Source organism: Chiloscyllium plagiosum, chromosome 10 (assembly GCF_004010195.1).
Source record: "Chiloscyllium plagiosum isolate BGI_BamShark_2017 chromosome 10, ASM401019v2, whole genome shotgun sequence".
NCBI classification, from domain to species: domain Eukaryota; kingdom Metazoa; phylum Chordata; class Chondrichthyes; order Orectolobiformes; family Hemiscylliidae; genus Chiloscyllium; species Chiloscyllium plagiosum.
The window spans coordinates 24,244,279-24,264,814 of NC_057719.1; the positions used below are offsets into that span (position 1 = coordinate 24,244,279).

Below are 20,536 nucleotides of genomic sequence, written 5' to 3' on the forward strand. Positions count from 1 at the left end.
TGAAAAAGGGCTTATGCCCAAACTGTCGGCACTCCTGCTTCTTGGATGCTGCCTGACCTGCTGTGCTTTTCCAGCGCCACACATTTTGACAAACATTGATAGTAAAGTAAGTTGTGTAGAGAATACTAGGAGGCTACAAAGATATATGTTAATTGAATGGCCAAGGTTGTGCCAAATGAACTATGACTTGGGAAAGGTGAAGTTTTCCATCGCAATAGATATAATATGCTTTTTTAAATTTTCTCAGTGGTGAGAGATTGTAAAACTCTGAGGTGCAGAAGGATCTTAGTGTTCTTGCACTGGAATCACAAAAAGTGACAGCAAGTAATTGAGAAGGAGAAAAACATCAGTAATCAAAAGGGAAATTGAATACAAAAGTAGAGCTTATGCTTCAGTTATACAGGGCAGGATTGAAGCTTCATCTGGAATATTGTGCACAGTGTTTGTCTCCATTTTAACAAAGGATGTATGCATTGGAGACAGTTCAGAGCAGGTTTACTAGACAAATCCCCTCAACTGGCAGGGTGTCTTATGAGGGAAGTTTGGATAGGCCAAACCTGTATCCACTGACGTTCAGAAGAACAGGCAACATGATCAAAATATCCTGAGATGTCTTGACAAAGTTCCACCATAGTTGGTACTTTATGCTGCTTAGAGTTATAACTGGTGCAAGGGGAGTTGGTAGTGTCCTAGGTCTAATCATCAGCTGCTTCATCAAAAACCTTCCCTCTGTCATAGGGTCCAATTTCCACAATACTTTTTGTTTAAATAGGAAATTAGTTAATTTGTGGAATTTAATAAGTAGATTTCTGTTCGAGCCCTATGCAGATAGAAAGTAGGTGAAGACTGACCAGAATCTCTTGGAAAGGTTGTCCCAGTATGGTCTGTTCTTTACCCATTTCTTCCTCAAATTTTAATTCTTAAAAATGGAACTACTGAATTCATTAATATCTCATTCTAAATCTGTACCTTTACAGGGATCAGAACTGCAATAATTGTTGGCGGAATGGCTGCTCAGAAGCAGGCAAGGATTTTGAATGGCAGACCAGAAATTGTGATTGCAACGCCAGGGAGATTATGGGAACTGATAAAGGAGAGACACTCACATCTCTCTCATTTGAAACAGCTCCGGTGAGCCAGAATTAATTTGAATGCATTGCAGTGGTGATGAGTAGTACCGTTGAATTTTTTGCATTACCTGGGGAGGAAAGAAAATACTGGCCTTAGCATAAGGTCTTAGAAAATCAAAGCTCCCTTGGTACTATGTCAAAATGTCAGCCGATATTATTGTGATGTCCTCAAGGGAGCTTGATCCCAAATTCATCTGTTTCAAAGGTGAAGGCTTTAGTTTCAGAATTTGAAGTTTTGATCTGAAAACAGACTTGATTTATACACAGGTGAGGCTATTGTTGCAACATTTGCTGAAATCAAAACACAGTAAAGGAGAAGAGAAAGACCTTTACCTCGTTGCCCTAATCCTTCTGCAGTTTTTTTGTAGTGATCAGAATATTTGCAAGCCATGCTAAGTCACTTCAGAGGGCAAATAAGAGGCAACTCCTGATAAGAATTGCTAGTTCCTGTTCTAAAATATATTGATGAAGCAGTTAGATATTTGTAACAAGACAAGCTTTGTCTCCCCATTTCCAAATTATTTTTAACTAAGTTCAAGGTCTTAAAATTAACAAAGTGGCATCTCACATTCAAGATCTCTGGATTATTTGTCCAGTAATATATACTATTCAAGCATTTGACATCGTTTTCTGAGTTCTGCTTTGAATGGAGTATGTATCTTAGTTTGTATGAATATCTGTTTCTGACCAAATTAAAGTCAATATTGTTTTTATAATGCTTAGATATTTTTAGCAACTACTTAAATGAGAAAAAAAATCCCCGATAGCTGATGTTTACCTTCAACATTGCTACATCGATAGGTGCATGCTGGATTTGAATTAAGAATGTGATACAATAGATCCAGTTTACAATATTATAAAAGCAGATGATTGTCTTTCCATTAGTGATACTTCAATGTAAATGATCAATCATGTGCACAGTACACTGCTGATCTTCAAATTCTGAATAACTTATTATCCAATTAACTTAGGTGCCTGGTTATTGATGAAGCAGATCGCATGGTTGAAAAGGGACATTTCGCAGAATTGTGTCAGCTATTGGAAATGCTGCAAGACAAGGAATACCATCCAAAAAGAAGAATCTTCATATTTTCTGCAACTTTAACCATGGCTCATCCGGCTCCTGCAAGAATACTGGGAAAGAAGAATGTCAAAACAATAAATACAGAAACAAAATTAGAAGCCCTGATTCAAAAAGTAGGCATCAAAAGAAAACCAAAAATAATAGATTTATCCAGGAAGGAGGGTACAGTTGAGACTCTCACTGAAACTAGGATCCACTGTGAAATAGAAGAAAAAGATGTCTACCTATATTATTTCCTGCTTCAGTATCCAGGCCGAACAATGGTCTTTGCAAATAGCATAGATTGTATCAAACGTCTGAACTCATTGCTCACTATCCTAGAATGTAATCCACTGCCACTGCATGCAAATATGCATCAGAAACAGAGGTTGAAGAATTTAGAAAGGTTTTCTGAAAGAGAGAGGTAAGTTTCTAAATCTAAGAAAAAGTAAACTGAATGAACCTCCCAGAACTGTTAAATTTTCTTGGGAGTTGTGTTAGCAGTTTATAAATGCTGTTTACTATTGAAATGTTGACTGCTTGGAGGGAATTTCTATACATGCATCTGGATAGCTGTTTGCAAAGTAGTTTCCTGGCAGTGGAGAATTACATTTGGGGCTAAACCATATGGACATGATAGTGACTAACCAAATTTGTACTGGATAATGGCCATGGAATAGTCAAAATGGTCAGGTCATAAAAAGGAAATAAATTGCGTGTGACAATAACGTACATTGTTTCTCAATAAGTTTCACATTTTCATTTTGGGATTTAATTAGAGCAAATTTAATAGTGAATTTGAATCCAGTAAGTGTAAATTTTATGTTGGGGAATATCAAAAAGGAACCTGTTTTTGGCTGGTTGAAAGGTAATGCTTTTGTTGCAAAACTTGTTGTGGAAACTTTGACGTTCAGTCCAGATGTTTTCATTAGCTTGTCTTTCTTATTATATTTCAGTTGTGTTTTATTAACCACTGATGTTGCAGCTCGAGGTCTGGATATTCCAAATGTACAGCATGTTATTCATTATCAGGTGAGACTGAAAGTGAAATCTGAATGCTTGCTTGGATTTCGTTTGGAATTATCTATGGTTATGAACATTTATAAATAAATCATATGGTGAATAATACCAAATTGCAATAAGTTTGACAATTGTATCAAAGTTCCTCCTTGTTGTTTTAACGGTAACTAAGATAAAATACAAGTATGACTTTGGTACACCAAGTAACAGACATGATTCAAATCCAAAATCAATTTTATCCTAATTTAAGATTAATATGCCTTTTTTAATAGGTTCCTCGCACCAGTGAAATATATGTCCACAGGAGTGGGAGAACAGCTCGAGCCACAAAAGCAGGTCTCGCATTGATGTTAGTTGGGCCAAATGATATGATTCACTATAAAAAGATTTGCAAGACATTGGGCAAAGATGAAAATATTCCTCTGTTTCCAGTACAAGCTAAATGTATGTCTGAAATAAAGGTAAATATCAAGACAGCATCTTTTTTCCAGTTTCCTATATCAGATTTGACTCCTTATCAGCTTTTAGAAAATTAACCTTGTCATGGAAAATATGCTGACCAGTGCTTTTGGTATTAATGTTTTGAAAAACAAATTGATTTACTTAATTGACATTTGGGTAAACGTCTAAAGTAAATTTAAAGTAAAAGTAAGTTTTGCTTTAGTTAGTGGGACAATGGTGGTGGCTAATTATATTTGGAGACTTAATTTTATTAAATAATCCTGTAACTTTTACTGTTCCAACTATAATAAAGTCCAATTTAGAACATTTCGGAAGTAAACAAACATTTTGATTGGAATGTAAATTTTGGTCATTGTAAAACAAAAGCTACTCTACAGTAGTGTCAATCCAAGTAATGGTTTGGAAAGAGATTTGATTTATTGCAGTTGAATCAGTGTTCCATAAACTCACTTGGATTTGATGTTAAAATTTTCTAACTTCAAGCTAGCAGGGTACGGGACTTGAAGGTCCTGTTGCTTAATGAATAATATGGATAGCATTCCCTCTCTGGTCTCTGACTTCTCCCAGGTTCATGTGAACACCTCAAAAGTCCCAACCCCATCTGAGTTGAAAATATTTCACTGTTGCATCGTCACTGGATCAAAATCTTGGAGCTTCTTGCCCATCAACTCTGTAGAAATTGTAACCACACAACTGAACCCAATCAAGACGGTTCATCAACACATTAATCCAAAATATTAACTGCCAAAACTGTTAAAATATAATCAAATCCACTGTGTTGATCTGAATTAAACCTAATGTCATGCATGCTCTCCTTCAGGATTAAATTATACCTATACTGTGAAGAGTTAAGGTAAAAACATCAAATAGCAAAAACACGCCCCTATAATTTGAGACAAACTGTAATTTGGGGGTGGCTACTGTAAAAGGAGAGTGTTAGACACGCGGAGGTTGAAGTAATCACAGTCCCTGCTGCTGGCGAACTCAGCAACGCCTACCCAAGTCCTCAAATAGCACTTGCTCTCTAAATAAATGTGGTATCAAAAGTATTAATACTAATTTTTTAAAATACAACTGGTAATTGCAGCTAAGTAAATTTGGGATGAATATTGTGATGTAAAGTTTTGGTTTACCTCATGTTGTTTCAAAGAATAGAATTTATTCTTATTTAGATTCATTATATACCATCCATAGCATCTGAGGCAATAGTGCCTTAATTCCTAATTAGTTGTATTTAAATAGTGAAGAATGGCAAAAACTCTCTTGTGATGATGGATCTCCATATTTTGTACTGATTTAGAATTAAGTATTACCTAGCACATTCCTCCAAGCCAAACTTTAGTTTTTGTTCATAAAACATTTTTAGCTAACACAAATGGCCTTCAAAAGGTGGTATGAACCACGTGCCTAAACAGTTGCAATCTGGGTAGTGAATGTACTTTCACTGTCTCATCTAGAATGGAAGTTTAGTGATTTTGATATTGAGGTGAGTGTAGCATGCAGTTTGGAATGAATTTTACAGGTGGTGGTGTTGTTGTCAACGCATCCTTTGCATGGGTTTAGGATATTTTTTAAAGGAACATTTTTTAAATAGTACACACAGGTACTTGTCCCAAAACCAGTGAAATTAAGCAGACTTCTTTATATATGGCGGTATCTTGAGCATTGTTTTAAATAAAACTGGTAATTGCAGCTAAGTACATTTGGGATGAATATTAGGAAGTGAATTTTTGGTTTATCGTATTTGTGTAAATAAATTGGGAGTATTTCTTCCCATTCTTGATTTGTGCCTTTATAGATAAATGGTAGAAAGGCTTTGGGAAGATTGTGCCACTTGATGAAAAATTCTCAACCTTCAAAATATTCATAAATACTTAACTCTAAACAGTTCAATGGATCTGAACAGGAGATAATGAAAATAGCTCTTCTATAGTTAAGAGGCTGGTCTTTTTTGTCTGTCTTAGCTCATTATTGGGTTGGGTGAAAATCAGTTTTTACATTGATTAGGAGATTGAAAAAGTTTTTTAAATTATTTAACTATGACATTTACTCCAGTTCATAAAATCAGTCTCAATTGTTATTGTAAAATTTAATATTAAGGCTTCAGTAAAAACTTATTGTGCACTATTAATTTAGTGACCAGTTGGAAAAACAAGGCAGAATAAAACCACTCCTTTACCTATTCACAGACCCGTGTTAATATAGCAAGAAGTATAGAAAAGATGGAATACCAGCACAACAAAGCACAGCAACATAACAGTTGGTTTCAGCAAGCTGCTGAAGCTCTTGAAGTTGATTTGGAGGATGATGTCCTCATGGGTAAGTATTTACAAACAGTTTAATACTTTGGCCCAAAATTTGTATTAACAATAGTCACGGTATAGATAATCTGGTAAAAGATGCATATGAACAGACAGTAACAAATTGGATCTTAGCGGTGCATTATCTCCTTGCCAAGCAGTATTGTACGCTTTCTAGATTATTAGGTTAACATTGAACCAGTTAATTATTTAGGGAAACCAATCATTTCACAGCCCCTCATCATTGTTATTTTTACCTCCTTCCCATTTCAAGCAGTTTGATCAAGTTATTGATGTCTGTTGCTCTTGATGTGGTCTCTTCTACATCGGGGAGACAGGACGCCAACTCCAGAGAGTTTCCGGGAACATCTCTGGGTTACACACACCAAACAACCCCACTGTCCTGTGGCTGACCACTTCACTGCCCCTCCCACTCCACCAAGGACATGCAAGCCCTGGGCCGTCTCCACTGTCTAATCTATGCCACCTGACAACTGGAGGAAGAACGCCTCATCTTCCTCCTTGGGACCCTTCAACCACACAGCATCAACAATCGACTTCACTAGTTTGTGCATCTTACCTCTTCCCCTCAACCCCAACCACGACCACCACCACCACCACCTCATCTCAGATCCAACCCTCCAACTCGGCACTGCCCTCTTGACATCTTCCTTCCCACCTATCCACTCTGCCCTATTATCCCCCCACACCTACATCTACCTATCGCTTTCCCAGCTATCTTCCCCCACTCCACTTCCACCCTCCTATTTATTCCACCCTTTTCACCCCCTACCCCCAACATTCATGACGAATGGTTTACACCCAAAACATCAGCTTTCCTTCTCCTCAAACGCTGCCTGACCCGATCTGCTTTTCCAGTATCACACTGGAAAATAATTCAAATGTATTGATACAATTAAGAGCCCAATAATAGGCTCGAACTATGAACATCAAAGAACATATTTAACAGACATTGACACTGTGTACTTGATTTTAGATGGAGGCTGTAACACTGATGAAAGGCAAAGGCAAAGGATGCTAAAAGCAATGAAGAAACAGCTGAAATATTTGCTTTTGCAACCAGTGTTTAAGAACTACCTGAAGACTAAGTACCCAACACAATTTGGTAGGCTAACATTGCCTAAGTTACCACTAGCCAGCCAAGAAACTGCTTTAAGCACTGTCAAAAAGCATAAAAATGCAAAAAAGCGTAAGTTGTGTGAACAAATACAATGAAAGAAGTATTCTTTTGTTAAAATAATTGATGCAACAAGCTCATTCCAGTGTATAATTCAGTGGCTATGCCTTTTATTGCATTTAATAAAAACCCAGAACTTGTACAGTACTATTGTCTTCAATATGAAGATTCAAAATCTTAATCAATTGGATCCTCAAAGCACAGAGGATACAAATCTTAAAGCATTGCAAATAAACAGCATGTCCAGAATGTGCAAGGCAGGTCTCTAAGAATTCTGATTACTAAACAAAGCAAGGCTAAACCAGTCTGAGTCACTCTCGGAACAAGTCGTCAATAAGATACCACATTTCATCCTACAGAAAATAGCATCTCCTACAACTGAAAGATTGTTAACAATAAATACTACTTGAAATGCAAGAGCAGCAGAAGAGATTTAGAAATGTTCATGAGCTTTACTTAAAAATACTTGGTAGTATAGAACTTAAAACATTATTAAAAGATAAAAAGCTTCTGTGTTTCACAGTGCTGATGAGTACAATCCAAAAGTGTGAACTGTTTCAGATGGTAAAGTGCTTATGTGGGAGAATTTGGTCCTACTATAACCATTTACTTTCCAAACATGTATTAACTGAGAATACAAGCCATTGTGATAGTTATGAATATATACTTATGTAGAAAGTCACTTTTCACTATAGTTGTACCATTACATGTAATGCTTCCAATCCTTGCATTTCAATTTAGATATGATTGTTATTTGCAGATCAAAATCCATATTACTGCATGTGCTTATTCTGCGTAAAGAATCAAATGTTTTATCTGCTACAAGAGTGCTTGCATTGATTTTTTACCTACAATAAAGTCTACTTAATTACTAGATAGAAAATAAAGTCGTGGTAACATTAAAATTTTGGACTAGTAAAGATTCAAGTCTCACCTGTCTTTGTAAGGAGGATTTTTTTTTGTTCTGAAGGATAAGTCTCTATCCATGAATACTGTTTCAGTGTAGATCAAAAAATAAATCAAATGGCACACAGAAATGGTTATTGAAAGGAAAAAGGAGAAAAAGCCACTATCAGAATGGATTATTTGCTATATTGAAAGATACAGATATTTATACACAGTAGAATACAACCATGCTTTATAATTATGACAACAATACTAAATTAACTCTTTCATGAGGAATGTACATTCATTTTGTATTGTGCAGAAAGGTGGTTTAAAGATTGTGATCATAAATTTATCAAAAATTAGTTCCTCTTCCCTCATCCCTGTTCCAAGCACTATAACTGTTTTGATATCACAAGGCAAGCTGAAGACTATTTTGGTTTATTTGCTTTATAAAGTATGTCATAATGGCCTGGTTTGTAAAGTAGGTAAACTGAAGGTTTTGCTCCTTCAGGAAAGACATGATGATTAACTTCAGTGTCCGTTTTGTCCATATATTCCACTTGGATTGGTAAACTCAGTGCTTGCGTCAGCGCGGTGATATGAATGTGATCACTCTCTATAGCCATTGGTTCCACTTCCTACAATAGGGAAACTTGGCATTAGTAATTTTATACAATGGAAATGAAAGTTCTGTTTCTGCTAGACTTCAAGATGTGAAACATTGAAATTAACTACTCCACCCAGCAATGTCCAAAGTCAGTCCTTTTTTAGTCAGAGACCCAGCAATGTGTGTCATCTGACTAAGTATTTTTGCACAGAAATCTCAGCATAATCATTTCTATGCAGGAATCAGAATTTACAAAAGAAATCAGCTGGCAATCATCAAAGAGAAAGAAGGAAAGCTATTATGTAGATTAAAGGTTAGAACTGGACAAATTATCAAGAGAAAGAAAAGAGATTTCCATTCTATTCCTCATTATCCATCTTCCAAATTTGGAAGTTGGAATACATTCTCCCTATATCTGTGTGGGTTTCCTTTGGGTGCCCAGAGATCTGCAGGCTAGGTCGATTGGCCATGGGAATTGCAGGGATACGGTAGGGGGTTGGGACAGGGTCGATGCTCTTCAGAGGGTCAGTGTGGACCTGATAGGCTGAATAGCCTGCTTCCACACTCTAGGGATTCTCTGATTTTTATATCTATATCAGGTACAGTATGAGTATCCAAAGTGTTTTCAGGAAATCATCACCTCTAAACAGGTGATATATAAAAATAATTGCACGTGGCAACTTTGTCTGTCCATTTAAACTCCAGCAATGTTATTAGTGCATATAAGTTCTCAAACAGTGACTAGCTAATCTCTTTGGGAATATATGTTAAGGAAGAAACATTAAGCCCTAGGAGAATTCTTCAAATAATACCAAAGATCTTTAGGATCTCTATAAGAATGAGGAAAACTCATATCAAGCCCATTCTTGGGATTACTGTGCAAATCATGCTTCACAAACCATCCCTGACAACTCGTGAGCAAAACGAAAAGTTATTTGTCAATTTCAAAGATGACATTGTGAAAAATCCTCTCCACTCACTAAAGCAAGATCCAGGACACGAGTTATTTTTGTCACTTGGCAGATGTGAAACTTGTCTTTCTGACAATATATCTGAACTTGCTTATGAGTAGAATAGCACAATAAAGGGCTGGAAACAACCACCTCCTTCCAATTAGCTGGTCCTAAAATATAATATTTCTTTCCCACACTTCAAATCGCACTTCAAAGGTTTACCAACCACCTTAAAATCAGACATTCTCCCCTTTTACTGCGTGCCCAAGTAAGCTGAGTATTGAAATGTTTAAAATTAGCCGTACCTAACTTTTATCAGAGTTTGGTTCAAAGTTCATTTTGATTATTAGTGTTTTACTTGAAAATAAGTAAATCCTAAATAAGACTACACATTTGGCCAGTATAAAAAGCATAAGTGCTGAAATCATTTATCATCTACCTTAGCTTCATGACATTTTTTCCAAAAATATCATGCTCTTCCATTGATTAATGGTTGTCCACTTCCCAACCTTTTCTCTTATTCCATCTTTTGATATACCTATGTGATAGTTTAATTGAAACCTAGTGACATCCAGGTATCTATATGAAATTTTAATTCTACTTTCAACTAATTGAAAAGCCGAAGTAAGGTTAGTCTAACATTACATCCAAATGATGGCGTCTTTTCTTTGGTAGTGTACTGAACTGATTAATCCACATTAAGAGTTCAATACTTTTACTTCCAATTCAGCTAAATGAGCTGTTTATTCAGCAAGAAACATTTTTCTGTCCTGAGATTTTAAAGGGAAATTAATGTTCGGTAGATTAATCAACATAACCAATTCTGGAACTTACCTGAGTGCAGAAATCTTTAACACTTACACCTCCCTCAAGGAAAAGCTCAAAGAACTCAGACCGTTTCTGCAAGTATGCAGATGTTAGCAGTCGAAGATATTGTACTAGGTGATCTGAAACACCATGGTCGTTGAAAGCAGCAAGAAGTTTTGAAACCGAACCATCTGTTTCCACCAGGTCAATCATATCCATAAACTAGAATCAGAGAACCAAATAGTGTCAATGCTATCTGCATCAATGCATATTTTTGTAAAAAGCAACTATAGAAGTTCCTTAGCAAAATTACAACAGAAAATGTAGATGACATATTTTGATCAATAAAAATATTTCTTAATTAAAGGCCATAACACTCCAAAACAAATGCAAACTAAAGCCATACCAGTGGACTTCTATTTAAAACAATTAGATCTGTGACTAATAGCTTGCACTAGAGGAAAGAGTTGCAGTATCTCAAATTCTGAGTAAGGGTTTGAAATTAATCCCTTGTTAATTACTTTATGCCATTCAGTCAAAAAGCACAAGCAACAAAAGTTTCAAATTTGTCATTTCCTTCAATTCTTCTTAAATGAAATACTCACTGTGGTGAATGAATTTTCAAATCTGCTTTCAGCAAATCCAGCAGATGAAAGTTCTTCTCGACTTCGCATTAAATTCTTTCTAAGTCTAAAATGAAAGCAATTCAGATAAGTAGCGATTAGCATTTAAACTAATACCAGAAACATTATTGAGAGGATTTTCACTAATTCCTATTTGTCAGAAAATCATCACACCTGTTTTATTGTTGGCTATTAGTATCTTCACAATGTGTTTTTAAAAAAATCCCTACAAAATTCAAAATCTTTGACTTTCAGTAACTTCTAAATTAACAGTGCTCTTCCTCGCCAATTTCTTGATAATTCTGTTGTAACATTTTGAAATAGTACAGCAAAACCCATTAAGAGTTGCCACATTGAGATGTTATAATAACCAAAAATATTTAGATTGTGCCTTTACCATTATAAAATGCCCCACAGAGCCTCATGATGCTCTGACAAAATAAATCACATAAGGAGAGATTAGATCAGATCATCAATAGCTTGATTAAAGAGGTGAGCTTTAATGAGTGTCTAACAGAACGACAGTAAAGCAGATGCAAACAAGTATGGAGTAGGATTCCAGAGCCAACGGCATTGGTTGCTGAAAGTACCAAGAAACAATTAAAATCTGAGGTGCATAAGTGGCCCAAACTAGCTGAGAACAGACATGAGGGTTGTGGTGCTGGAAGAGATTACAAAGACAGTGAGAATATAAAGGAATCTGCTCAGCTATTTTCTTTCTGCCTGATATTAGAATGCATTCACACCATCTCTGTTGATTGTATAAATTAAGATTCAGTGTCTATAAGGGGAGGTGGCACTCATTAAAAATAACTTGTGCACATGACTGCCTGCTTATATCCATACTGGAGAAAACGCAATCACTAATGTACTCTACTTTTAAAAACACAAATCTGAACTTATTTGCATCACTACCTTGTGTCCATACAACTTTTCACTCAAACTATTTTACCATAATACAATATTATTAGCAATGACCATAAAATAAACTTACTTTTGTATTCCCTTTTTACTTCCAAGTAACGATTCCAAGTAAGCAAAGCTTAGTGCTCGATAAAAGCAGTTGCCATCACCAAGTGTTTTTCTGAAGTAGGCATATTTTCGACTAATATCCTTTAAAGTAAAAACTCACATTTAAGTTAACAAGTACTTTCCAATTCAGTTCTTTCAAATTTAAGTCACATGCATGAAGTTTGCTGAAAACCTTTACCCAATGAAATCAGCATTGGTTTTCCAGCAATAAATGGAAAGTAGGCCTTTAGGAATTTTGTTGAAGGGTGTCTTGGCATGCATATGAAAAAAGCAAATTGTTATATCAGCAATTTTTTTTTAAGCCAAAGATGAACTGAGTATTTGGAAAGTATTTGGAAATTTCACATTAGAGTCACATTAAAAAAAAATTAGGTTGAAGTTTTGGTGTTGAATTATCAGTATGACAAATGATACATTTTGTTGAAGCTTTGTTAAATGGTTGGTTCATCATAAGTCAAGCTATTATGCTTATTAAATTTACAAACTGGCTGGACTAGAGAGTTGTTAATGACCTGTCCACATACCACACAAAGGTTTGTTGGTTTGATCACAGTGGTAATAAGCTTGTTAGCCAAATATATTATTTGAAAATATATATGATTATGCGATGTTTTAAAATGAAGTCCTAACAATACCCTTCCAGGAGATGAGAGAAAAAGCTATTAGATAAATAATCTTAAAGGCTCAGGCAAGCATTGGAATGACAATCTGAAAAATGCTGAGAGACCAGGAAAAACTACTCGAGAGTCATTTATAAAACATTATTAACTACAATTAATTTCTTTGCATAAGTTAGATAAAATTGTTCACTATTTTTAAATAAAGATCGCTTTTAATATATGACCATTTTCAAAGCTGAAAATGGTGTATGATTGAAAAATAATTAGTGAATGATACCTTAACAAAAGATATATCTGAGTCTTAAAATAATAACCAACATTCAGGAGGTTTGAGGAGCCAGGTTCTTATAAATCATACAAGTGATTTATAAGAACCAGTATTCAGGACTGAAAGATTTAAGAAAACAAAATGCAACAACCCAACACACTAAAAAGAAGGAAAACAGTTAAAACTGTAATTGTTTGGACAGCATCTGTAAAGGAAGATAATGTTTTAAGTATAAATAACTGGCAAAGTTATTACACCTGAGCACCTTACAAGTTCATAAGGTAGCCATCTGTACAATGTTCCAATTCTGACCATACCCAAAAAGTTAAATCTTCTCTCTTCTTAGAAGCTGCTATACTTATTGTATGTTAAGAATCAACTTTCTTAAGCATATAAGTGTGACTAGGGGGACAGGCTGACTTTAGATGTCATAATATGTTAAAGATACAAGTTTGACTGTATATGAAGCACATGTGGTTTTTATATAAGTCCAGCAAGAATTCCAAGAGTGGATATTTTTGGCTGGGTGTCCATATTAACCAAAAGGTCAATGATACAAGTCTTTCTTTTAAAAATGCACTGCAGTTCTGATCGAGAGAAATGTACACATCCACTATGGGAATTGTATAATCTATCCAGTTTCTGAAATCAGTCTGATCATAAAGAATGTGTAGAGTGACTTTGGGCATAATGTGTAGCCCATGAATTTCTTAAACTAGTAATTCATTCTTGGACTAGATTTTCAGTGCCCAACTAGGATGTAGGTCATATTATAATCTGTTTATACATACTATTGGGTAATTAAAATAAAGTCATGTGTCCATTTCAATTGCAGTGTGTAGTGCATTGTTAGGTGTGTGTGTGTTTAAAAAAAAAAATCAGTGTTATCTAATCCAATACTTATTGACAGCTGCCCAAACAGAAAAGCTTTGGAGCACAGGCTGTTGGCCCACCAGCTTGGCAGAGGTGAACCTCTGAACATCCTGAAAAACCTGTTAAATAATTTAAGTGTACAATGACTACTACAATGCCATGTTTACTGCATGTAGGACTAAACAAGATGCTATCAAACAATAGATTTCCAGAACAGTTTACAGGACAGAATTAAGAAATTAGGCACAATTTAACTTGTAAAGTTTAAATTTTGAAAAATGGCAGTATCATGACTCGCCCCACACGACTAATATACGCAGATACCAATCTGACTCACTCTATAGTTTTAGACTGTAGGCATTTTTGCACAGAGAATTAATATTCTTCTCACAGCTGTCCAAAAAGGTTAAAGACCTTAATATAACATTGCAGGCACATGTTGGTCTAGATGTTACAGTCGTAATGGTAAAACCGTTAAGAGTTCACTCTCAATTCACCTCTGAAAGTGAACTTCTGGATTGCACATGTGCAGACGAATGCAGAAATCCAAAAGTTGCTGTCAGTATTTGTACTCTCTAACTCCAGACAGCAATCAATGGAAAATCAACTGAAGTGACAAAAAGTTGCACTCTAAATGTAGTCTCACTTCCTACACTTTCTTGAATTAAGTGTAACTGAGTGTACTGATTTAATAATTAGTGCTATTCTTAGCAGCCCTGAAAACCTAATTTGATATTTGTGGAGTATTAAATTTGTCAATAACAAAAATGATTTTTGAATCTGTTTTTAAATGTTCATCTTTATTTTAGTTTCTACCTTAAACTAAAAGTGAAGATTATTAATAGGTTTCTACTTTCTGGTTTGCCAATGTGATTGGCTCTTTACCTGCCCGCTGCTGCCAGCCAAAACATAATTGTGACCAGCTAGCTGTTTTAAAGGAACATTGGCAAAGAAGAAAACCACATTAAAAAGATCTTACCAGGGCAATAATGAGGGAACGTCTGGAATGTTTTGCGCAGTTTGCTCTTCTTACTTAGGAAAGAATATAATTACAATCAAAGCAGATTGGTAAATTTTCATAGGACAAATTTCTGGGAAGATGGGTTGAGCAGACTGGGCTTATACCCATTAGAATTTAAAAGAATGCAAAACAATTTGATTGAAATGTTTGAGATTCTGAGTGGGTGTGAGGGGGTTTATGCTAAGAACTTGTTTCCTTTCCCCAAGACGGAGTCTATAAAGAAGTTTTACAATTACAACTAGTTAAGAGGGAGATAAAGAGAATGCTTTCTTTTCTCTCAAAGTTAGTCTCTAGAATGATCTCCAGAGAGTAGCGGTGACGAGTCATTAAATATATATAAAGTTAAATTGACTTTTGATCAGCTCGGGAATGAAAGGTATGGAGTACTGACAGGGAAACAGCATTGAGGCCATGAGCAGATCAGTCACGATTTTATCAAATGGCAGAACTGACTTAAGGTGGCAAATGGACCTATCCTCATCTTAATTGTTTTCTTGTTTGTGGATAGCCTTCATTCAAACCAGTAGTGGGTGCCTTGCTTAAGCAATAACATAAACTCCAGGCCACAATTAGTGAATGCCATGGTAAACAGAAGCATCATCATAGAGTTATAACTGAACAATATCATACCTGCACTTTCTTTTGGTAAACTTTATCTTCAGGATGTTCTTCTCCAAGTGCGATTATATCATTTTTATCAGAGACTATAGAAACAGATCCAAACTTCATAACAGAAGGAAAAAGACCACTTTAAGAAAGCATGGAAATTAGTACTCAGAAGAAAATTTTTGTTTTTTAAAATCCACAAAGAAAAATCTGTGCATTTGACACCTGAGTAAAGATCCAATATACAAATATTTTGCAATCAATTTCTTGCTTATATTCCATGAGTTACAGTTTACAAATAGCAGAAAAACTAGAAGTGATTGATTTCTACCTTTCCTCTTGTAGGAAACATGAGTGGAACAGCAATGAAAACATTAACCACTCAAGATGACAGGATTTCATAGATATTAAAGGCTGCACAGAATACAGGATAATAAAACAAGAGGTTGACAAGAATATAAAGGGCAGGCCATCTTAGTGTACAAGTAGTCAAGAAACTACAATAGTGAGCCATTAGTCATACCATTATCTACTGTCTTTCAAAATAATGTAAAGGTGATTTTCTTTTCCTTCAGTGCACCTATTCAGCATGTTGTGCAGAAATGCAGATTATCAGAGATAAGACCACAAAACATAGGAGCTGAATTAGGCCATCTGGTCATGGCCAAAATGTTTCTCAATCCCATTCTCCTGCCGCCTCCCCATAATCCTTGATTTACCCCCATCCTCACCCCCACCCTTACCCCTACCCCTGCTTAACAATCAAGTACCAATCTATCTAGCTTAAATACGCTCAATAACATGGCCTCCACAGCAGTGAATTTCACAAATTCACCACCCTCTGGCTGAAAAGATTCCTCCTTATCTCAGTTCTAAAGGGTCACCCCTTCACTCTGAGGCTGTCCCATTGAGTCCTAGTCTCTCGTATTAGTGGAAACATCTTCTCTGTGTCTAGGCCTCTCAGTATTCTGTAAGTTTCAATCAGATTCCCCCCGCCCTTATCCTTCTAAACTTTATAGAGTCCAATAGATTGTTACTTGACAATCCCTTTATCTGCAATATCATTCATGTAAACCTCCTGTGCACCTACTCCAGTGCTGGCTCATCCTTAAATACGGGCCCAAATACGGACATAGTCTTCAGCAGACCTTGCTTCCACAACATAGCCTCAGCAGCACATCTCTGCTTTTGTGTTCTAGCCTTCTTGAAAAGAATGCTAACATTGCAATTGCCCTCCTAACTGCAATTGAACCTGCATGTTAACCCTAACTGAATTAAGACTCCTAAGTCCCTTTGTACTTCAATTTCCAAAGCTTTTTCCTGTTTAGAAAACAGACTACACCTCTACTCTTCTTACAAAAGTACATATTCTCACACTTTCCCACATTGTATTCTATCTGTCACTTCTTTGACCATACTCCTAGCCTGTCCAAGTCCTTCTGCAGCCTCCTTGCTACCTCAATTACCTACCTCTCCACCTATCTTTTATGTCATCTGCAAATTTAGTAACAACGTCCTCAGTTTCTTCATCCAGATTGTTAATGTAGAACATGAATTGTTGTGATCCCAACACAGATCCCTGCTGAATTCTATGAGTCACCAACTGCCAACCTGAAAAAGACCCCTTTATCCCCACTTCTGCCAATCAGACAATCCCATATCCATGCCAATACCTTGGCCCAAACACCACGGGCATTTATCTTATTTAGCAGCCTCCAGTGCAGCACCTTTTCAAAGGCCTTCTGGAAATCCAAATAGATCAGGTATACTGGCTTTCCCTTGTCTGACTTGCTCATTATATCACTGAAGAATTATAACAGATTTGTCAGGCATGACCTCTCCTTCAGAAAGCCATGCTGACTAAGCTCTATTTTACCAAGCAATTCCAATACTCTGCAATCTCATCGTGAATAGATTCTGCGAATAGAACCACAGCATGGATTCTAAATTCTTACCAATTACAGAAGTCAGGCAACTGGCCTATTGTTTCCTGTCTACTGCCTCTCTTAAACAGGGGTGTTACATAGAACAGTACAGCATAGAACAGGCCCTTCAGCCCACAATATTGTGCCGACCATTGATCCTCATGTATGCACCCTCAAACGTCTGTGACCATATGCATGTCCAGCAGTCTCTTAAATGTCCCCAATGACCTTGCTTCCACAACTGCTGGCAACAAACTCCATGCTTTCACAACTCTCTATGTAAAGAACACGCCTCTGACATCCCCTCTATACTTCCCTCCAACCAGGTTAAAACTATGACTCCTCGTGTTAGCCACTTCTGCCCTGGGAAATAGTTACATTAACCATTTTCCAGTGCTGTGATACCCTCCATGTGATTCAGTGTACAGATCACCACTAATGCCTCTTCAATCTCCTCAGCTTTCTCCTTCAGAATTCGGGGATGTAGTTCATCTGATCCAAGAGATTTATTTACCTTCAGAACTTTCATTTGCCCTAGCATTTTCTCCTTAGTGATGACCAGTAAACTCACATCTGTCCCCTGACTGTCTGGTACGGTGTTGGTGTCATCCACTGTGAAAACTAATGCAAAGTACATATTCAGGTCCTCTGCCATTTCTTTGTTCTGTATTACTATTTCTCCACCCTCATGTTCCAGGGATCCCATGTCCACTCTTGCCCCTCTTTCCTTTTAGCTATCTTAAAAGAAAATTGCAAGAGTTCTTTTATTATATTGCTAGATAGCTTACTTTCATATTTCATCTTTTCTCTCCTGTCATTTCTTTTAGAGTTATCTTCTCCTGTTTTTTGCTTCCCACTAAACTTTGTTATACTGTATGCTTTTTCTTATGAATGCAAAAAGATTAGTGCAAAGATTGTCAGCAATTGCTTCATTGACCACTGCATCTGCCACCCAAAGAATACATTTGAACACAGCAGACTTTTACCACATAGCACAACAAATCCACAAAATTTCAAGTAATCAAATTCAGTGCATGGGTTGGAACACTGAACTATTGGAGTTTAGCTTCAAATCTAATTGGCAATCCCACTGAAAGCCTACAAGAATAGCTAGGTGGGAAAAATGGACATTTCACAACGATATAGTGCTGACATTAGGGTTATGGGACATTAATGGAGTCAGTTTAGAACAAAAAATTAACAAACACCAAAAGAAACATCTGTAAACCCTGAACCAATACAGTGTAGCTTTATTAATACAACATAACTGTATAAACAACTGCATAATACAAATAAAAAGAAAATGCAACATTGATCCTGTTTACCAAAGCAAAGTATCCATCAGGTTCACATTTCAGGTCTGTGGCTTTTTATCAGAAGATCTGAAATGTTAACTGTCAATCCACAGTTGCTGCCTGACAGACTGACATTTACATCAACAAGCGCAGACTTTGCAGGAACTTATATTACCTGCCCACAAGAACAACACCTTTCCCCTTGGTTTAAGGAAAGCACATTTCATTTTAAATTCACACCACAATTAACTTGTTGCAAAACTCTTGCACACTTCAAAGGACAACCCACGAAGACGACAACTACATCTTCAAGCTCACTGCTTCACAGCAGACAGGTGAGAGCACAGGAAGGGTATGTATCTTGGTCAACAGAACTGGTTACACTTTCCCTGGCTTGGTGCTGTGACAGTGACAACTAATCTATAAAATCTACTGGGGAATAGTGGTCAACAGCCATCCTGTTTCATCTCAGTCCATCCATCCTGTAGCTGTATTCCTCAAAACACAACCCTCCCCCCACCTCCCAACTCCATCCTTCGGAATTATGATTACTCCTCACATTGGCAGGAAGGTGGGCCGGGGTTAAGAGAAGGGAGTGAGGGGGGAGGGGGAAACCCCCCCCAGACTTACTGCACCATCCATTGCACCCACAGTGGAGGAGGACAAACGGTGGGTACTGAGCTCCTGCCGTGCACTGAGATGCAGCACGGAGCCCGCGATTGACACATTGCTCAGGAGGGAGACGTCACTGGCCCCGCCTACCCGACTGCAGGAAGTGACGTGGGGGACAAGTCACAATCAGTGGCCCGGCCCCCGCCGGGGGTCAGGTGGCGGGCCATTCAGAGGATGAGGGGTGGGTGCAGGTGGTGCAATCAGAGCAGCGAGATGCTGAGGGAAAGGGAGGTGGTCCAATCAGCACAGCGGGAGGCTGAGTGAAGGGGAGATAGTCCAATCAGAGTAGCGATAGGCTACAGCGGAAGGATGGAGAGGCGATCCAATCAGAGCAGCGCAAAGTTGAGGTGTGGGAAGAGGAGGTCCAATCAAGAGGCTGGAGGGGGTGGAAAGAGTGGTCCAGTCAGAGCCGCGGGAGGCTGAGCGGTGGGTGTAGGCGGTCCATTCAGTGCAGTGTGAGGCTGAGGGAACGGGAGGCGGTCCAATTAGAACAGCGGAAGGCTGCGGGCAGGAGAGATCGTCCAATCAGAGCAGCTGGAGGCTGCGGGCAAGGATGATGGTCCAATCAGAACAGCGGGAAACTGCGAGCCGGGGAGATAGTCCAATCAGAGCAACGAGAGGCTGCGAGCCGGGGAGATAGTCCAATCAGAGCAGCGGGAGGCTACAGGCAGGGGAGATGGTCCAATCAGAGCAGCGGGAGGCTGCAGGCAGGGGAGATGGTCAAATCAGAGCAGTGGGATGCTGCGAGCCGGGGAGATGGTCCAATCAGAACAGCGGGAGGCTGCAGGCAGGGGAGATGGTCCAATCAGAGCTGCGGGAGGCTTTAGACAGGGGAGATGGTCCAATCAGAGCAGCGGAGGGCCGGGGAGATGGTCCAGTCAGAATAGCGGGAGGTTGCAGGCAGGGGAGATGGTCCAATCAGAATAGCGGGAGGCTGCAGGCAGGGGAGATGGTCCAATCAGAGCTGCGGGAGGCTTTAGACAGGGGAGATGGTCCAATCAGAGCAGCGGAGGGCCGGGGCAATGGTCCAATCAGAGCAGCGGGAGGCTCCGGGCGGCCGCGTTGGCGCCAGGAAGGTGGTCCGAAGATGTGTCCCAGTCCGTGTCTGTTGCTCGTGTTATTGAGCTGTTGGGATCAGTGTGTGTGTGAGAGACATTGTCAGAGGGCGGCATG

At 38.0% G+C, this 20,536-nt stretch overlaps 2 protein-coding genes across 2 annotated transcripts in view; one reads left to right on the plus strand and one right to left on the minus strand.

Moving 5' to 3' along the window:
• Positions 1-7,320, plus strand: part of ddx24 (DEAD (Asp-Glu-Ala-Asp) box helicase 24) — a 31,959-nt gene extending 24,639 nt beyond the window's left edge. Inside the window, exons 4-9 of the mRNA XM_043697174.1 lie at positions 978-1,131; positions 2,102-2,617; positions 3,150-3,225; positions 3,486-3,674; positions 5,865-5,994; positions 6,973-7,320. Of these exons, the coding sequence (XP_043553109.1) occupies positions 978-1,131; positions 2,102-2,617; positions 3,150-3,225; positions 3,486-3,674; positions 5,865-5,994; positions 6,973-7,211 (1,304 nt within the window). The 3' untranslated portion in view covers positions 7,212-7,320. The remainder of the gene's footprint in view (positions 1-977; positions 1,132-2,101; positions 2,618-3,149; positions 3,226-3,485; positions 3,675-5,864; positions 5,995-6,972) is intronic.
• A 99-nt stretch (positions 7,321-7,419) lies between these two features.
• Positions 7,420-19,467, minus strand: LOC122553427 (ubiquitin thioesterase OTUB2-like). The gene is made up of 6 exons (XM_043697176.1): positions 19,322-19,467; positions 15,496-15,588; positions 12,046-12,164; positions 11,034-11,118; positions 10,456-10,650; positions 7,420-8,699 (listed from the first exon to the last, which is right to left on the minus strand). The coding sequence occupies exons 1-6, from the start codon at positions 19,331-19,333 to the stop codon at positions 8,490-8,492; spliced, it is 714 nt and encodes a 237-aa protein (XP_043553111.1). The 5' UTR covers positions 19,334-19,467; the 3' UTR covers positions 7,420-8,489.
• Positions 19,468-20,536: the final 1,069 nt, after the last annotated feature.